Source organism: Eretmochelys imbricata, chromosome 1 (genome assembly GCF_965152235.1).
Source record: "Eretmochelys imbricata isolate rEreImb1 chromosome 1, rEreImb1.hap1, whole genome shotgun sequence".
Taxonomy (NCBI): Eukaryota; Metazoa; Chordata; order Testudines; family Cheloniidae; genus Eretmochelys; species Eretmochelys imbricata.
Window position 1 is genome coordinate 112,862,335 of NC_135572.1, and position 16,034 is coordinate 112,878,368.

The 16,034-nt window shown below is 46.2% G+C and overlaps 2 protein-coding genes across 9 annotated transcripts in view; one reads left to right on the forward strand and one right to left on the reverse strand.

Annotated features, from left to right (window-relative positions):
* The window catches only part of TMEM255B (transmembrane protein 255B), a 110,691-nt gene extending 102,627 nt beyond the window's left edge, over positions 1-8,064 (forward strand). For 3 of the 4 annotated variants that reach the window (XM_077813987.1, XM_077813996.1, XM_077814005.1), the window contains one exon: positions 7,371-8,064. In XM_077813987.1, coding sequence (XP_077670113.1) covers positions 7,371-7,538 — 168 coding nt within the window. In that variant the 3' untranslated portion in view covers positions 7,539-8,064. Of the gene's footprint in view, positions 1-6,187; positions 6,255-7,370 lie in introns of all 4 variants that reach the window. The other variant, XR_013345764.1, reaches the window with a different exon arrangement.
* Positions 1-16,034, reverse strand: part of GAS6 (growth arrest specific 6) — a 131,529-nt gene that overhangs the window by 40,324 nt on the left and 75,171 nt on the right. For 3 of the 5 annotated variants that reach the window (XM_077813966.1, XM_077813974.1, XM_077813942.1), the window contains one exon: positions 12,164-12,741. In XM_077813966.1, coding sequence (XP_077670092.1) covers positions 12,590-12,741 — 152 coding nt within the window. In that variant the 3' untranslated portion in view covers positions 12,164-12,589. Of the gene's footprint in view, positions 1-9,144; positions 9,258-9,839; positions 10,300-12,163; positions 12,742-16,034 lie in introns of those variants that run through there. The other 2 variants (XR_013345758.1, XM_077813952.1) reach the window with 2 other exon arrangements.

Consider the following 16,034-nt stretch of genomic DNA (forward strand, 5'->3'; position numbering starts at 1 on the left):
TAATTCTGGCTGCTGCAATAATGTCTTGGCAACCATGTGCCCTTCCTCAACAAATGCCAAAAAAGCTTTTCCCTGGAGGGTTCTAGCAAGCTGTCTGCGAGCTTAGATATGGCTGCCCAATTGTCCAAGTCCTATTTAGAGACCAAAGCCTGCTGGATCATGATGTTCATTTGATTTATATCTGCCCTGCTGGTATTTGTTGCAGTCACCAGCAGGGAGGTAAGGGCCAGGTGGGAGTAGAAACCCTCACACCCTTGCGTTGGAATGAGATACTTTTTCTCTGATCTCTTCGCCATAGGCGACCAATGGAAGGTGGGGTCTTCCAGAGGGCCTTTGCAGGCTCCTTGAGAGCCTCATTTAGCAGGAAGGCTACTCTCCCTGGAGCTGATGGTTGGAGAATACCCAGCAGCTTATGTGTGCTCTCCAGCAGGACTTCTGCCTGGATACCTGAGGTGTATAGCCGCTACCTTGGGAGTCCCTGGTATGCCTTAAACTAAGTCCTCGGGCACTGAGGAAGAGGAAGATTCCAGCACAATAGATTCATCCGGGGAGGACGAGGAGGCAGTTTGCTGTGCCAATGATGGATTCTATTCTTGCATCACAGGCTCTGGTTGGAAGAGCTATATAGGTCCCAGGGGAATGGACTCAGCTGTCAATTGCAGCTGAGACGATATGGGAGCAGGAGTTACTGTCGCGACCAGTGATCATGCTCTTGAGAGTGACTTCAGGAACCGAGGCACATCCCAGAGATTCCAAGGAAGCCACTGGACAAATGCATAAGGCATTGGTGGCCAGCAGGCATTGGGCCAAGAACCACTGTCCCAACTGTGGAGCAGATGCTGATCTCAGTGTGAATAATGATCCAAGGGTGAGCTCTGGTGTGTATCCGACGAGGACAACCCTAACCTTGAGGAATCCCGGAGGTTCTGTGGCAACAAAGGAGAGCCAGCCCCGATGGGGCAAACAACCACTCAGACTCATTTGAAGCCCAGTCAGGAGGGAGCATCAGTGCCAAAGAGGGGTGGGGAATCAGCACCAGTGGCACCAAATGGGACATGCTCACACTTGGTACTGGCAGAGGCATCGGCACTGATTAAGGCACTGCACTTAATGATGGGATCTGCTGCCAAGACAATGATGGTGCTGAAGAATGCACCAACTTCAAGGAGGCCTTCTGTGCCAGTCCCAACCTCAAATCCACAGTCCACGGCTCATGTGGTAGGAGCTGCAGGGTCAGCGTACCCAGCATCTCTGACACATAGCTAGAGGGTGCCAGGGGCACAATGGAGGATGAGCTGATAGACGCCATAGCACTGGAGAACTCATGAACTAGCGGAGAGTCCAGGATGGAGAGGCAAAGCAGGTCCAATGCCAGCTCATATGCCATCAGTATAGAGACCATCAGTACTGGTGCCAACTTCATTGGTACCAGACTCAATGGATGTCCCATGGCCAGAACCGAGTCAACAGTACAGGGCCTTGCTGCTCACCACATGGTACCGAGGAGCAGGTGAATGGACCTGCTCCATCCCACATGCCAGAGGGAGTGCAGTGCTGGTCAGCACTCCTCCTGGAAGAGGAGGAGGAATCTCATTGAGCCCTGGAATGGTTCCGGCTCATTTTATGAGATCTCTTCCTGGCCAGAGGGGAGTGAATGACCCCTTTTCCTCTTGAGGGAGACGCCAGAGACTAAGCGCAGAGTGGCATCATTTGCCAGATCTGAAGGTGACCACCTATCAGATGAGGGTCTCAGAGCCAAAGTGGGCCTCATGGCCTGTTCCAGAAGATGCTGCTTCAACCACAAGTCCTCTTTGTGACTGACTTGCAGAGGGAGCCACTCTCTTTAATGTGTCCTTCAACAAGGACCTGCTGTGGGGGTTGCTCTTGGGGATGGCCCCCCTCCATGATGAAAAATGCTTGAACCCTGGTGAGGGCATCACACAAGGCTGCCAAATAACACTTAAACTAAGCCTAAGGTACTAGTCAGAAAACTGAGAGTGAAAGTGGGAGGTGAAGACACCCTAAAGCTCTGACTCTAGTCACGATCAGTGAGAAGGAACTGAGGGGGTCAGGCTGGTGCTGCCCTTATGCAACCAGGGGAGGGGCTATGGCCACAGGGCATAAGCGCCGCCCCTGCGGGTACTGCTAGGCAAAGTTCTTCATCTCTAGTGCAGAGGGCATGCGCACACGCACAGAGAATTCACAGCTGCATCTACTTGAAAAGCCAATGTTTGATCCTTTGCTGCTGCCCTGAAATCCTCGACATTCCCTGCTCCATCTGTGACTACTGGCTCCCTCACCTTTCTGCATTTCCGTGACATTGGCCTTTGACAAGAGCAGGGTTTAAACAACAAATGCCCTTGAGTTTGCTGTCCCTGCTGGTGTTTCTCTGGTGATCTAGCCCTTCCTTTAAATGACAGATTAACTGCTGCATGGGGCAACAGCAGAGCAGTACAGTGTAAAGTCAGCAAAGGCCTGATGGAAAGGAAGATCTTGTGGGTAAAGCTCAGGACTGGTCTTGGGGCCCTGAAGTCAGCTCCTAGCTCTGCCACTGACCTTAGGCACATCACTTAATTTCTGTACCTTGGTTCCTCATCTGTAGAAAGGAAATAATTAATAACTCTGTTCCTCGCAGGGGTGTTGTGCAGATAAAAATTAACTAATGTTGGTGAAGTGCTCAGATACTACAATGATGAAGGCCAGGAAAGTAAAGTAATAAGCACCACATAAAAGCCTGCATGCCTGAAAATGATACCCTACAATCTTAGAACTTCAGATTCTGAAAACTGAATATGGTCATTTAATTCACCACAATTACTCTTGTGTGTATTATAGACTGTAATGTGCTAGAGAGAGTCTAGTAATCAGGGCTCATTTTCAGCTGGCAATGGACCTATGACTTTCTAAAGATTATCATTAAGTTCAAATCAGTATGAGCTGAGTATGAGCTGGTGTGAGGAACAACCAAAAGATATGACAAAGAAAATAACTAAACGGAAGAGATGCATATTAAGTATTTAGTGTTCTGCCACATAAAAACCCTCTCACCTTTCAAAAATAAATGTCACTATTTTATCCAAAATTCTTCAATGTTTTTAAAAAATACTACTTTATATTTTTCCTATATTGTTAAATATTTTTGGAAGTGTGTTCATTTGCCTTTTCATGACTATCAGAGGCAGGAACCACCTGCACACCAGGAGAGATCAGATACAAGCTTTAGCCTCCACAGATGAAAGCTATTCATCCTTCTGGAAAAAAACAGCCTTGCTCCATGTATGAGATAATCAAATTGCTGTGTGGAGGGAATTAGTTACAGCACTAGTATAAAGGCTTATGTATGTGAGCAAACTCACGACTGGTGAAGATGTTCAGAGCAGGCTCTCTAATAATCATTTCCATTTTGGGACATTTTATAAATAATCTGTTCTGAAATGGCCAAATTCTTAGACATTACCCACCTCCACTACTGAGTAAATCTTTAGTCCTAACCCAAAGCTTAGCTCACATTTCCAGAAAGCAAAAATGACAGTTACCACCTACTGGTCTCCTTTTACATATAAACCTAATCAAATTGAGGGTGCTGTGTTAGTTATTTGTATAGGCAGTTTTGACAATTTTGCTCGTGTTCTCAGTCCCATTTTCAAAAGTGACGTAGGGCGAAAGGGATGTGGAAAGTTGCAATGCTGAGCATTGCAGTGTCTAACTCCCCACCTCCACTTGAGGTGCCCAGGCTCCCATGCAATGAAAGGGGAGTTTTCTACCTCAGAACGGGATCTTCAGAGAGCTGAGTTGGAAGCTGGCTCCACAGCAGGAGTTTAGTAGCCCGGAGAGCCATGGATCCCGCTGGCATTCTCAAGGCTTCCAGGCTCCTTGCTACAGGGCCAAGGCTCCCAGCTCATGCAGATACCCTAGAAGCCCTGAAGCCACCCAGACTTTCCAGGAGTACCTGCTGCAGAGTTTAGAGCCCAACAGTGATGCTGCCACCCAGGGGTTAGGGCACTAATGTGGGAGACACGCATTCAGGCAGAGCAGGGATCTGAAGTTGGGTCTCACACATCCCAGCTGAGTGCCCTAACCGCTAAGTCAAGACACACACACCTGTCTTTTGTGTGGGGCCAGACTCTGTGGGTGTGCTCAGAGTTAGAGGCCGAAAGAGACAGAGTTTCCATGGGTAGGTATATGCAAAGCCACCTAAGCACTAGGTGGAGTGCTTTGTGGACTTAGCCCTTGGGAGCTTAAGTAAGTCCCAGTGAGTCTCTATGAGACCTAGACTCACAAGGGATCCTCAAAGGTATTTAGGCACCTAACTCCCATTGACTTCTAGAGGCCTAAATACATTTGAGGATCTGGGCCTAAGTTCCTAACTCTGGAAAATGGGATTTTGACATGGGGTTAAATTATTAAAAGTGCCTGTCTCTGGTTGGTTAAGTAACAGCTAAAAATTCAGGGACTAGACCTGAGTCCACACTGCGCTAATCTCAACTGTGGAAGAGCTAGAGGAGAATCATATTGTTATAAAAAGGTAGAATGTTATTTTTGAAAACAAACTGTTAAACTGTCAATAAAAGCTTCTTGTTTTGCCTCTTATTTCCATGTCCACAAGCAGAGACCAGTAAAAAAAAAAAAAAAAAAAAATGGTGACAGGGGAAGTTTATATTTTACACAGCTATAAGCCAGAGTTTTTTTATTTACTGTGTTAGAGCTATTTCTAAAATTGGCTTAGAGCACAGTTTACTCTCTAATGCAGAGGTGGGCAAACTACAGCCCGCAGGCCATATCCGGTCCATGGGACTGTCCTGCCCTGCCCTTGAGCTCCCGGCCTCTCCCCCGCAGCCTCAGCTTGCCATGCCGCCAGCGCTCTAGGCAGAGGGGCTGTACGCTCCTGCTGGGCAGTGTGAACAGCCAGGTGTACGGTATTAAATTTCTCCCCGTAAGCATGGGCTACTTATGGAGCACAAGGACTGGCAGCTGTAAGTAGTACACTGTGTAGGGCAATTTAATACACTACACTCAGGTAGGGAAGGCTGTGTCTCCCAACAGCCAGCTCCTGCCCCCTGAGAAATCTCCACCCATCCAACCCCCCCGCTCCCTGTCCTCTGACAGCCGCAACCCCTATCCACACCCCCCTACACCCTGACAGGCTTCCTAGGACTCCCACACCTATCCAATACCCCCCCCCCCCGCCCCTTATCCAGACTCTTACCATGGTGCTCAGAGAACAAGGACTGGCAGCCATGAGTAACACATTCATCTGGGGAGCAGTTTAATACACTACATCTGGCCCTCAATAGTTTCCAACCCCTGATGCAGCCCTCAGGCCAAAAAGTTTGCCCACCCCTGTGCTAATGCTACAGCAGGGGCGGGCAAACTTTTTGGGCCAAGGGCCACAGCGGGATGGGGAAATTGTATGCAGGGCAGGGGGTTGGCGTACGGGATGCAGAAACTGGTTCAGGGCAAGGGATTGGGACAGAGGAGGTGTATGAGGGCGCTCAGGGAAGCGGGTTGGGGTGCTGGGGGTGCAGGAGGGTTGCGAGGTACAGGCAGGGGGCTTAGGGCAGAGAGTTGGGGGGCAGGATGGAGGACGGATTTGGGCTCCAGCCTGGTGCCACTTTCCGAAAGTGGCTCCGGGGTGGCAGCGGCACGCCCCGGGGCCAGGGCAGGCTCCGTGCCTGCCTGCCCTGGCCCCATGCAGCGCCTCTCCAGGAAGTGGCCGGCACCACATCCCTGCACAGCCCCTGGGGCCACAGGGCCCCACACCTCCAGGTACCTCTCCCATTGGCCGTGGTTCCCTGTTCCCTGGTGCCGGGAGCTGGGAGCTGTGCCTGCAGGCAAAGGCAACACACAGAGCCCTCCCCCCCAGCCCCAGGGACATGGTGCCAGCTGCTTCTGAGAGCAGCACGGGGCCTGCAGCACCAAAGGGGGCAATCCCGTGGGCCGGATCTAGCCCACAGGCCATAGTTTGCCCACCCCCATGTAGAGAGTAGAATGCCAGATCTGAGATCCATGGTGCTGCTCAAAGGAAAAGCTTACCTAGGTGCAATGGTTACCGGTATACCACTATTCTAGAAAATTATGGATGCTTTTTAAAATGTTAAGTAGCTGGGACAGTGGCATTTACTTGTCAGATTTTGCATTTCCCTTATCTTGAAAATAGCTTCTTTTTTTTTTAATTGAAAAATTTCAGGATCTTTGAATCTGAGCACTTCAGAGCTGAGCACTCAACACTTCAGCTGATACCCTTCGAATGGCAGGTGATTAACATCTGAGGGTCAAGGATGAAATCAATGGCAAAACTCCTATTTAAAATAGTGTCAATGTGCCATTTTGTTTTTAAAAAAGTGGGTGAAGCATTAATTGTTGAAGATGGGCTGCTTTCCTCACTACAGCCCAAGTCTAAAGAAGCTGAAGAATTATAGTCCAGTCAGTCATACGTTACACACACAGGGGCCATAAAATGGATCAGAGAATAGGCATCCTATACTGAAATAAAATATTGTGGGTCAGGTTGAACCTTACTTAAACTCTTATGACTTCTACCCCTCATTTAAAATAGCTGTAAGGTGGAGGTGTTTGGCTGTCTAAGACACAAGGGGCATGTGAGCCTGCCCAGTAATTTGGACTGTGTGGGCAGAGGATTCCATGGTGGGGCGGGGGGGGGGGGGGTGAGTGAAGAAGCACAAGAGCGACATGCAGACAGAGCTGGGAGCACAACCCTAGATAAAGTCTAGAGAGCGCTTTTTTGGGGGTGGGGAGGTTGCTGGCTGAAAGAGGTTTTGGTATTGAGAACAAGGATGCTGTCCTGGTGTTTGGTTGGTCCTCTATTCATGGAAATAGAATTTTGTACATTGTTTGTAGACAAACAAGAGTGCATCAAAGATACCAGACTCCACCACCCGTTTCTCCTCACAACTGCAACAATACACAGAGCTCTAAACTTTTGACTAACTTATATATATTATTATTATTACCCTCTCTTGATCTCAAATGCCTACAGCCCTAGGATCGTTTCCAGGTAGCAATATGAATTTTAAATAAACAGCTGCATATCCCTTAAAGCCCACTCAGCTATACTGACTTACCAGGGGGACTAGAGCATCCTCTCTCACAAAAATAGTGTTTTATTAAGTTGAATTGATGGAGGGTGAATTGCAGGCATAAAACTTATATGAAGACTAACTTAAGTGATAAGTGTCAACGGTCTCACAGTCACAGTGATAATGTGTGTGTTAACACCACCACAGGGATGTGCACCTTACAGATGCCTGAGAGGTTTAATGGTACATACCATACACATGTAACACAGTATATCTGCAAACATGACTGTAATCCCTTACTGAAGATTGAATTTTTTCTTTGTTTAATTACAGCCTGCAAGCCATTTTCCAGCATCATCATCTACTGATATTTCTTTATCGGATGATACTCAGCCTCCATCTCAGTCCAGCTCAAACTATGGTCTCCCACCCAATGCCCCGCCACTATACACACCAACTTACTTCCTGCCAGAAGAAAAGCCTCCACCCTATGCACCCTAGAACACAGAATTACATTGTAACTGATTTTTTTTTTTAAAAAAAGACATCTTTGGAAACACTGAGCTGCACAGGCAGCAGACTATTAAGGAAACCATTTTGTGTTCTATGATTGTTCTACTTTTAACCCCAACTCACTGTGAGCTAACCGGAATCCTGGAAACCTAAGGAAGGCGTGTCACCAGAGGAAGGTATCCGTCACCACACAGTTTGCATGTAGTCAATTGGGACATTATTATCTGGCTAACATGAGCATGATTTTCTCTCTTAGCATAATACAGGATGACTTTTTTTTCCACTAGAAGAAACAAATAAAAAACACTTTGGATACTTGGTTCCATTTTCATAAACCAGTACAGAGTGATTTAGAACTGTTATAGTCTGGTGGATACAAGTGAGTAGTCTGGATTGAAAGAAACCAGATTTTCTTTCCCTTATACTATTCAGTTAATAGCCCCTTTTTGGTAAAAATGTTGTTCCAATAAATACTGTGTGACAGTTATTGACAATAAAATATGCTATGTTTGCATATTTTTACTGAACCTAAGTTGGTGTACACATCACAAGAAAGGGGAAGCAAAATTCAGAGGTCAAGATGCCACTTAGTATTGTCCTATTCTGAAAAGTAAGGTACAAATATAAAACTTTATTTGAACAGGGCTGTTTTAATTGTTTGAAATGTGTACCAGTCCAGCTAATGCTAACAATGATAAAATGTCATATCAGTGAGCTGGAAATTGCACCTTTAGCTAAATATTTAACATGTATATACTACTTAGTACAGTATTGAACTCTGTATTTTTCCATATACTGTAAAAGGCAGATGAGATGGTGGCAAATGATTCCTTTTCTAGTAAAAATGGAAACTAAAATGCTGTACGTTGACCTAAATTATTATATAAAAAGATACTTGTCCAGTAGTTTTGAAACTGCTGTAATGCATTAGTGAATGCTCAGAGTATTCCTTTTTTGGGGGGGTTTCCTAGCCAACCTCCCACTACAGAGAATTTAAAAATACATATACACACAGTAACTCCTGTGGAGGTAGCATCCAAAGGAAAGACATGATCTTGTACTCCCTCTACTGGATAAGTAGCAAGCACTATTCTCAGCTCTATGCTGCCATAATCAGTGATGACAGTGCTTAAACAAGGATGAAAATATTAATTCATGACCCCGAGTTGCTGATTCCTCCTGCAGCACCCCTAGGGCCTCAGTGTTCTTTGCCACACCAGGACTATGGAACAGCACAGGAAATGTAGTTTGCTCCATGGACCTACCTCATTGGGCAGCAATTAATCCAGTGCCACATTGGAAACTTAAAAAAAAGTTTCCCCAACAGTCAAAGTGCAAAATAGGAAGGGAGACATATTTTATCCTTAAGCTTTTAAGCAGTTGTTACAATTAAAAAAAATCTATTAAGAATATTAGATTGCTTTCCTTCACAGGATGTGAACATTTGAACAGCTGAAGTCACACCAAAAGATCATAAAATTATGTAGTAAGTTTCCATCCATCAATGAGTTTTCTATTGATGTACTGATGTACAAAAAAAAAGGAATTCAATACAAAATATGAAACGTTATTCAAAATGCACCAGAGAACCTACCTATTCAGTTCAGAATGGTTTCTTAAAAGGATCAGGGCTAGATTTTACCCCATTGAAGAAGGCCCAGGGAAATAACTTGCAGGAGCAAGGCAAGCAGAATTTTGGCACTCAAGCTAAAAAAAAAAAAAAAAAAATTTTAAGCAAGGCGGAAAGAAGGGTAAGTTACTTTCAAAAGACATGAGCTAATGATTTTAGTTTATCATAAGTGCTTGGATTTCCATGACTGTATAACATAAAGACAACAAACAGATCAGTTCCTCAGTCACAAAATAAACTGCACATATATCCAATTTTGTATAATGTGAATTTTGGCTGGTTAGAAGCATAGAAGACACACGGTGTGAACCTTAAGATTTAGAATGGACCAACACCATTAACTTCAGTGGCTTAGTGAACTACGTGAACTGCTTCAAAAGGGAGGGTGGGGGGAAATGGAGATTTCACTTTTTCTGTATAATTGATTGAGGAGGAAGATGTGTCTCCTATTCTGACTTCTCACTGCTGCCAGTTAGAAAACAAAGGTATGTGGAAGAAACCAACCTATCATCACACTCACCTTCCCCCCCAGTCTGCGCACCACTGTATAGCATTACAGATGTCATCAGTTTAGAAATAATACACATTCCTATATTCTCCATATTTTTATACTGTAAATCATAACGTTTTGTCCACACAAAATAGGTGCATAAAGTCTTTACACACACAAATAATTGGAGCAATTTTTGCATCAAAATGATGTATTTCCCATGTATGTCAATTATTTCAATTAACTTTTTTAAGCACAGTACGCTGTTACAGTCCCTTTCACATAATATTGAATGTGGAATTAAAGCACCACCTCATACCATAAAATTCTTATTTCCAGTATCCAAGATATTTCTGGCACTATAAATATAACCATTGGCATTAACAAAGGTTACACAGATTTGTGACTCACATATGCCACACAGCTATTTGTTTGGGAAGTACTGCAGGAATAACACAAATGCTAGAGGTGAAACTATTTTGCTAGCAGGTGCTCTTTGAAAAGAACAGCGCTTAAACTGGGTTTTGTTCCTCCAATGAGTAAGAAGTGTCAGATGTCTTCCAAGCGTGTGCTGTTTTCTTTAGAGCTACTTCAAGTTGCAAGGATGGGATATTGATGTAGGAAAAGACCTGAAATGACCAGAAAAACAATACAATAGAGAATCACCATAGGCTATGATACCTGTAGCATTCCCCAGTAAGGCTGGAAATGAGAAACCTGAATAAAACCTTTCCTAGGTCCGAATCATGTCACCAGTTGATCCATCATCATCTCCTAACAGAAGCAGCATCCGGAGTATTTGGATTTCCCTCCCCCCATTCCTCAAAAGGTAAGACAAATTAAATTATTACTGGTATACATGACCTATTCACCTTCCTCCTGTAAGCCTGTCTCCTTTTTCATTTACTTTTAGTGAATAAATATCCTTCAGAACTTTCATCTGGTCCCCTTTGAATGTGCATGGACTTCTGCTATTTGGCCTTCTTTAAAGCACAAAAGGCTTGATGCCTGACTCTGAAGCAGGAGACCTGACCTCTTCAGTTTTGCTGCATCACCCTTGACCATCTGGCTCAGAGAACCAGTCAGTCTTGATGTTGCATTATCTAGTGGCTATATACAGTACAGTTGCCATAGCCCTCTTCCAAACACATTTAGCAGTAAGGATTTTTTTCCCCATGGGATACTTTATCTGGTTGCCCATCCTTTTCTGGGGAAAGTTCTATCTGGATACTTGGACTACAACTGTGGGCAAAGTTGGAGGTTATTAGGTTAATCTGTTGACTTTCTCTCTAGCTTTGACCAGGTAAAACACTGTATATAAGTGCTACAGAATATCTATAAAAATATTAGTAAACTTGGATCTGTGCCATACTGACCCTTGCAAGCCCCAGAAGTCATTTTTCTGACTCTATTTGTAAAATAATTTGTCACCTAATGAATCTAGAGTTTATTAAAAAAAATTCCTTGAACAAAAAGAAAATCTCATATCAAAATACGGGCATACCCAGTGTTATTTGCACTATGCATGAAATTCTAGCTGTACTCCAAGATATCCTTATCCATAAAATGTTTGAATTCTAACCATAACAAGATATTAATCACTCTCAATTTGTTACTATAATTTGATGCAAAATATGGGCCAAGTGCTGCATGCTTTCAAGTGTCTCTGGAGAAATTCCAATCATCCTAAAATCCCCTGGATGACATCATCTCAAGAGATGCTCAGCACCTTGCAGGAGCTGTCCCCATGCTAGTAACCTCTCTGGAAACTAGCAATAGCTGAAAGTGAGTAGGCAAAACGGACACTAAAATTTGCACAGAGCCAGTGTGCAGCAGTGAGAAAGATAGTCTGATCTGCCTAAAACAGTGTTGGCAAAGCCTACCGTGTCTATCCTGAAGAGCCCTTACTGGTAAGCATGGAAATTCACACACTTTGTTCTGTTGCATCCTCTGGTGAATAAGCCCATACACATTCTCAGCCACACCGCTATTCAGCCTGGGTAGCTCACACTTAATCACAAAGCCTCAGTGCTCCTATAGGCTCAGGGTGAGTGAGCCAGCCTAAAAATTAAGTAGCAAAAGTTACATCACTGCATGATATTCCCTGTTCTTGATATATCTTTCATCACTTGCTTCACTGATTACTGACATAAAGACACTTTGGCTTCTACCTGAGCTAGGCTTTCCTTTTAATTGTTTCCTGCTGACCCAGTTTTTCCTCTCACTTTCAAGTTCTCCATTGATGTAGAGCTTTTTCTAAAGGTTGTGACTGAGCCTGTTATCTCTGGAGAGAGCATGTTACAAAACAAATCCTAAAAACCACACCCACACATCTCCCCCGCCACCTAAAAATGAGCTTGCTCGCTAGTCTAGAGCCCACTTACAGTTTTTCAGAGGCCAATGAACACACTAGTCACTGAAATATTAATAAAATGTCATCGGCTCTGCAAATCATCCACAGTCTGAAATCATAGCCCCAAGAGACAATCTCAGTGCAGTTAAGAAGTTTTATGTAAATATTTTATTTTCATATTTTGTAAATCAGAAAGCAATGCTTGGTAATAAAAATAATACAGCAATATTATTTTTCTTCCAGTTCACACTGACATATTACCAGGTTTTCTGCATTACAGCTATCCATCAGTCTTTTTACAGTCTTAACATTCACTTTAGGTATCATCTTCAGTTTTGGATGATTAATCTTAGTCTTCTGAACTATTTACAAATATATTACAAACTCTAAACCTCAAAGCAAAGAAATATTTCAATAATCAATTTGACTCGTGAGGATCAGTAGCGCCTACATAACTTCAGTGTTGGAGAGAAACTATACACATAGTGCGGGAAGTCTGAATAATTTATGTCTTAAAAAAAGCATGGAAAGTTTTTTAATATAAAACTTTTACATTGCAGTGGTACCTATTGACCAGTCTCAGTTGGAGGACAAGAATGTGATGTGATGTCACTGTGCTTGTAAAAAGCCTCATCTAAGTCCAGTGCCTTATTATTCATCTTCACAGTCATGCAGCCATGGTAGAATGCAGTGACTGGAGTGGAAGTGACAGGAACATCTGTGTAAAAGCAGAAGAACATTTCTTTAACTTCCTTAAATTTCAATAAACACCATCCCTACCAAGTTTAGATGACTGGTACTTGGATTAATTCTAATACATTCCCATTTCCTCTCCCCCATTCTGTACCCTTCCTTTCCACCCTCACGGTAAGCAGAATGCAAGAACACTTTGTTTCATATTAAGGGCCTTTTTCTGAAGGGACCTCACATAAGCTTCCATTTCTACACACACAAAAAGAGGTCACAGGCCAGATCCCCAGCTGGTGTAAATCAGCGTAGGTCCATTGACTTCAATAGAGGTATGCCAGTTTACATCAGCTGAGGGTCTGGTCCCACATTTTGAACATTAGACCCTCATTGCTTTTCCATTTCAACTTAGACTCAGACTTTAAGGCCAGAAGAGATCATTGTGATCATTTAGTCTGACCCCCTGCATACCACAGGCCACAAAGCCGCACCCACCCACTCCTGTACCAGACCCACAGCCCCTGCCCTAACAACAGATGCAGATTTTGCATCTGTTATTCTGGCAGCAGTGGCACCGGAATGGGGGGACTAGGGCCCTTCCACTTTTCGCCATGGGTCCCCCGCCAGGCCAGCAGCTGTAGCCCAGGCAGCAGGGGATGCCGCACCACAGACCTTCTACCTGCCCAGGGTAGGAGGCCTGAGAACAGCCCCCAGCCCAGGTCCCCATCCCTGGGCCCACCACCCAGGGCAGGTGGAAGTTCCACAGTGCCTCACAGCTGCCTAGCTGCGCATCTTTTAGCATGGCTGGGCTGCGGCTCTGAGGCCCCGTCCCCCGGCCGGAGCAGGTCGGCGTAAGAGCCACGCGGGCAGCTGTGGGGATCTGCGAACCTGCCACCTGTCCTGGGCGGGGGGGTGCAGGGCAAGGACACGGGCTGAGGGCTGCTCTGCTCCCCCCCTTCCTCCCTCCCAGCAGCTGGTGGGTCCATGGCTCCTGGCCCACCACTGCTTCTGGCTTGGCCGGGTGTGTGGCCACATGGGGGGTTGGCGCTTTGGCTCCCACTTTTGGGAAGGCTCTGCCAGGGCTGTCTGGCAGGGCCTGGTGGCAGACACACCAACTCAAAGGGGCACCAGACCCTGCCAGAACAGATGCAAAACCTGCAGACATATCTCCACAGCTACGACCCTCCCACCAATAACACACCTTTCAAGATCCATGGATCATACTAATGCCTATCACAACATGCGGTGTACCTCATCCAGTGCACTAAATGCCCCAACAACAACTATGTGGGTGAAACCAGATAATCACGATGAATTCACACAGGACAATGATAAAAAGACAGAAACACCCTATCACCTGGCAATGTTGCCAAGTCTCATGATTTTTGTCATGAATCGCATGGTAATTTTTGTTTTTCTTGAAGTTCCAGTTCCTGGAGTCAAGTGGATATGTGATGATTTCATCCTTCATTCTTAAGGAAAAAGTAAGTTTCTAGGCCTTGTGGCTGTGGAGAAAGCTTCGAAATGTGACCCTAGTGCACCCTAAAGGCTCAAAAAGCAGAAGGCAAATAAAAATCTATTATTTTTACATAATCTCGTGTTTTTAAAGCTAATCTCATGATATTTGGTGAGCCTGACTCATGATATTTTGGCAATACTGGAACTCTTTTAACAAAGCGATCACTCTCTCTGCAACTTCAGTCCTCATCCTCAAAGGAAACCTGCACAACACTTTCAAAAGACGAGCCTGGGAGCTTAAATTCCTAAGGCCTTGTCTACACTATGAAGTTTTGTTGGCAAAAATTACCCTGCTTTAATTAAAGTTGCTGTTGCATGTCCACACTAGCTTCTTGTGTCGGCAGTGCATCCACACTAACAGCTCTTGCATCCACACAGAGCGCAGTGCACTGTGGGTAGCTATCCCACTGTGCAACTGGCTGCAGGGTGCTTTGGGAAGGGTTTGCAATGCCTCATGGGGCAGGTACAGGATCACATGATGCAGCCTTCTTAATCCCATTGTTCCAGGGCATCCTAGTACATTGTCAGCCACTTTTTCAACTGAAGTGTGTGGGGGGAGGGAGAGGAGACTGGGTGTCTGGGGGGAGGGGAGACAGCAGGCTGACTGACCTATTCTGAGGCAGGGGATGGGGGGCACCCCTTCCCCCACATCAGCCCCCGGCTCTGCTTGGCACAGCAGTCTCTCCAGAAGCCACCCGCTCTGCCTGCCTGCCTAGGGTTCACTCCTTCCAAGTTCTCCCACAGCCTCCTCAGCTGCTGGGAGCAGCATCCTGAGCAGCTCCGTGAGTCCTCCGTGCTGAGGATAGGGTTGCCAGCCCTTCCAGACTGGCCGGGAGTCTCCCGGAATCGGACTCAATCTCCCTGTAGCTACTGAAAGCAATCTGTGAGATTTTAACAGGCTAAAAGTCCCTTCACTGATGCAGTGGGGCTAAGGCAGGCTCCTTATCTGCCCTGGCTCCGCGTGGCTCCCGGAAGTGGCCGGCATGTCCAGCTCCTAGGCACAGGGTGGCCAGGGGGTGTCCCCGCCCTGCCCCTGCCCCGAGCACCAACACCATGGCCAATGGGAGCTGTGGGGGTGGTGCCTGCAGGCAGAGGCAGCATGCAGAGCTGCCTGACCTCCCCTGAGCCTAGGAACTGCGGGGACATGCCGCTGCTTCCGGGAGCCACCTGAGGTAAGCAAGGCCCAGCCAGAGCCCACACCCCCGCTTACACCCCAACCCCCAGCCCTGAGCCCCCTCCTGCACCCAAACTCCCTCCCATACCCCAACCCTCTGCCCCAGCCTGAGCTCCCTCTTGCACCCAAACTCCCTCCCAGACCCCACACTCCAAACCCCCTCCTGCACCCCAACCCCCTGCCCCAGGCACAGTCTGGAGGCCCCTCCCACACTCCGAACCACTCAGCCCCAATCCCCTGCCCCAGCCCAATGAAAGTGAGTGAGGGTGGGGGAGAGCGAGCAACAGAGGGAAGGGGGATGGAGCCTCAGAGAAGGGGCAGGACAGGAGTGGGGCCTAGGGAAGGGGCGAGGCAGGGAGCAAGGCAAGGGTGTTTGGGTTTGTGTGATTAGACAGTTGGCAACCATAGCTGAGGAATGTCAAAGCAGCACAGCAGTCTTCCCCCCCCTCCTCCCCGCAGCTGCAGTCTGCCGGCAGCTGTGTTCCTAGTGCAGGGCAGAACAGGAGCATTCCATGTTAATGGTTTGCTCTTTGTTCCCCAAACAGAGCAGCAAGCTCAGTTGTCAGATACTTCCCAGAACTTTGAAAAGGGAGGGGTGCATGCCTACAGGGCAGCAGAGATCAAAATAGTGA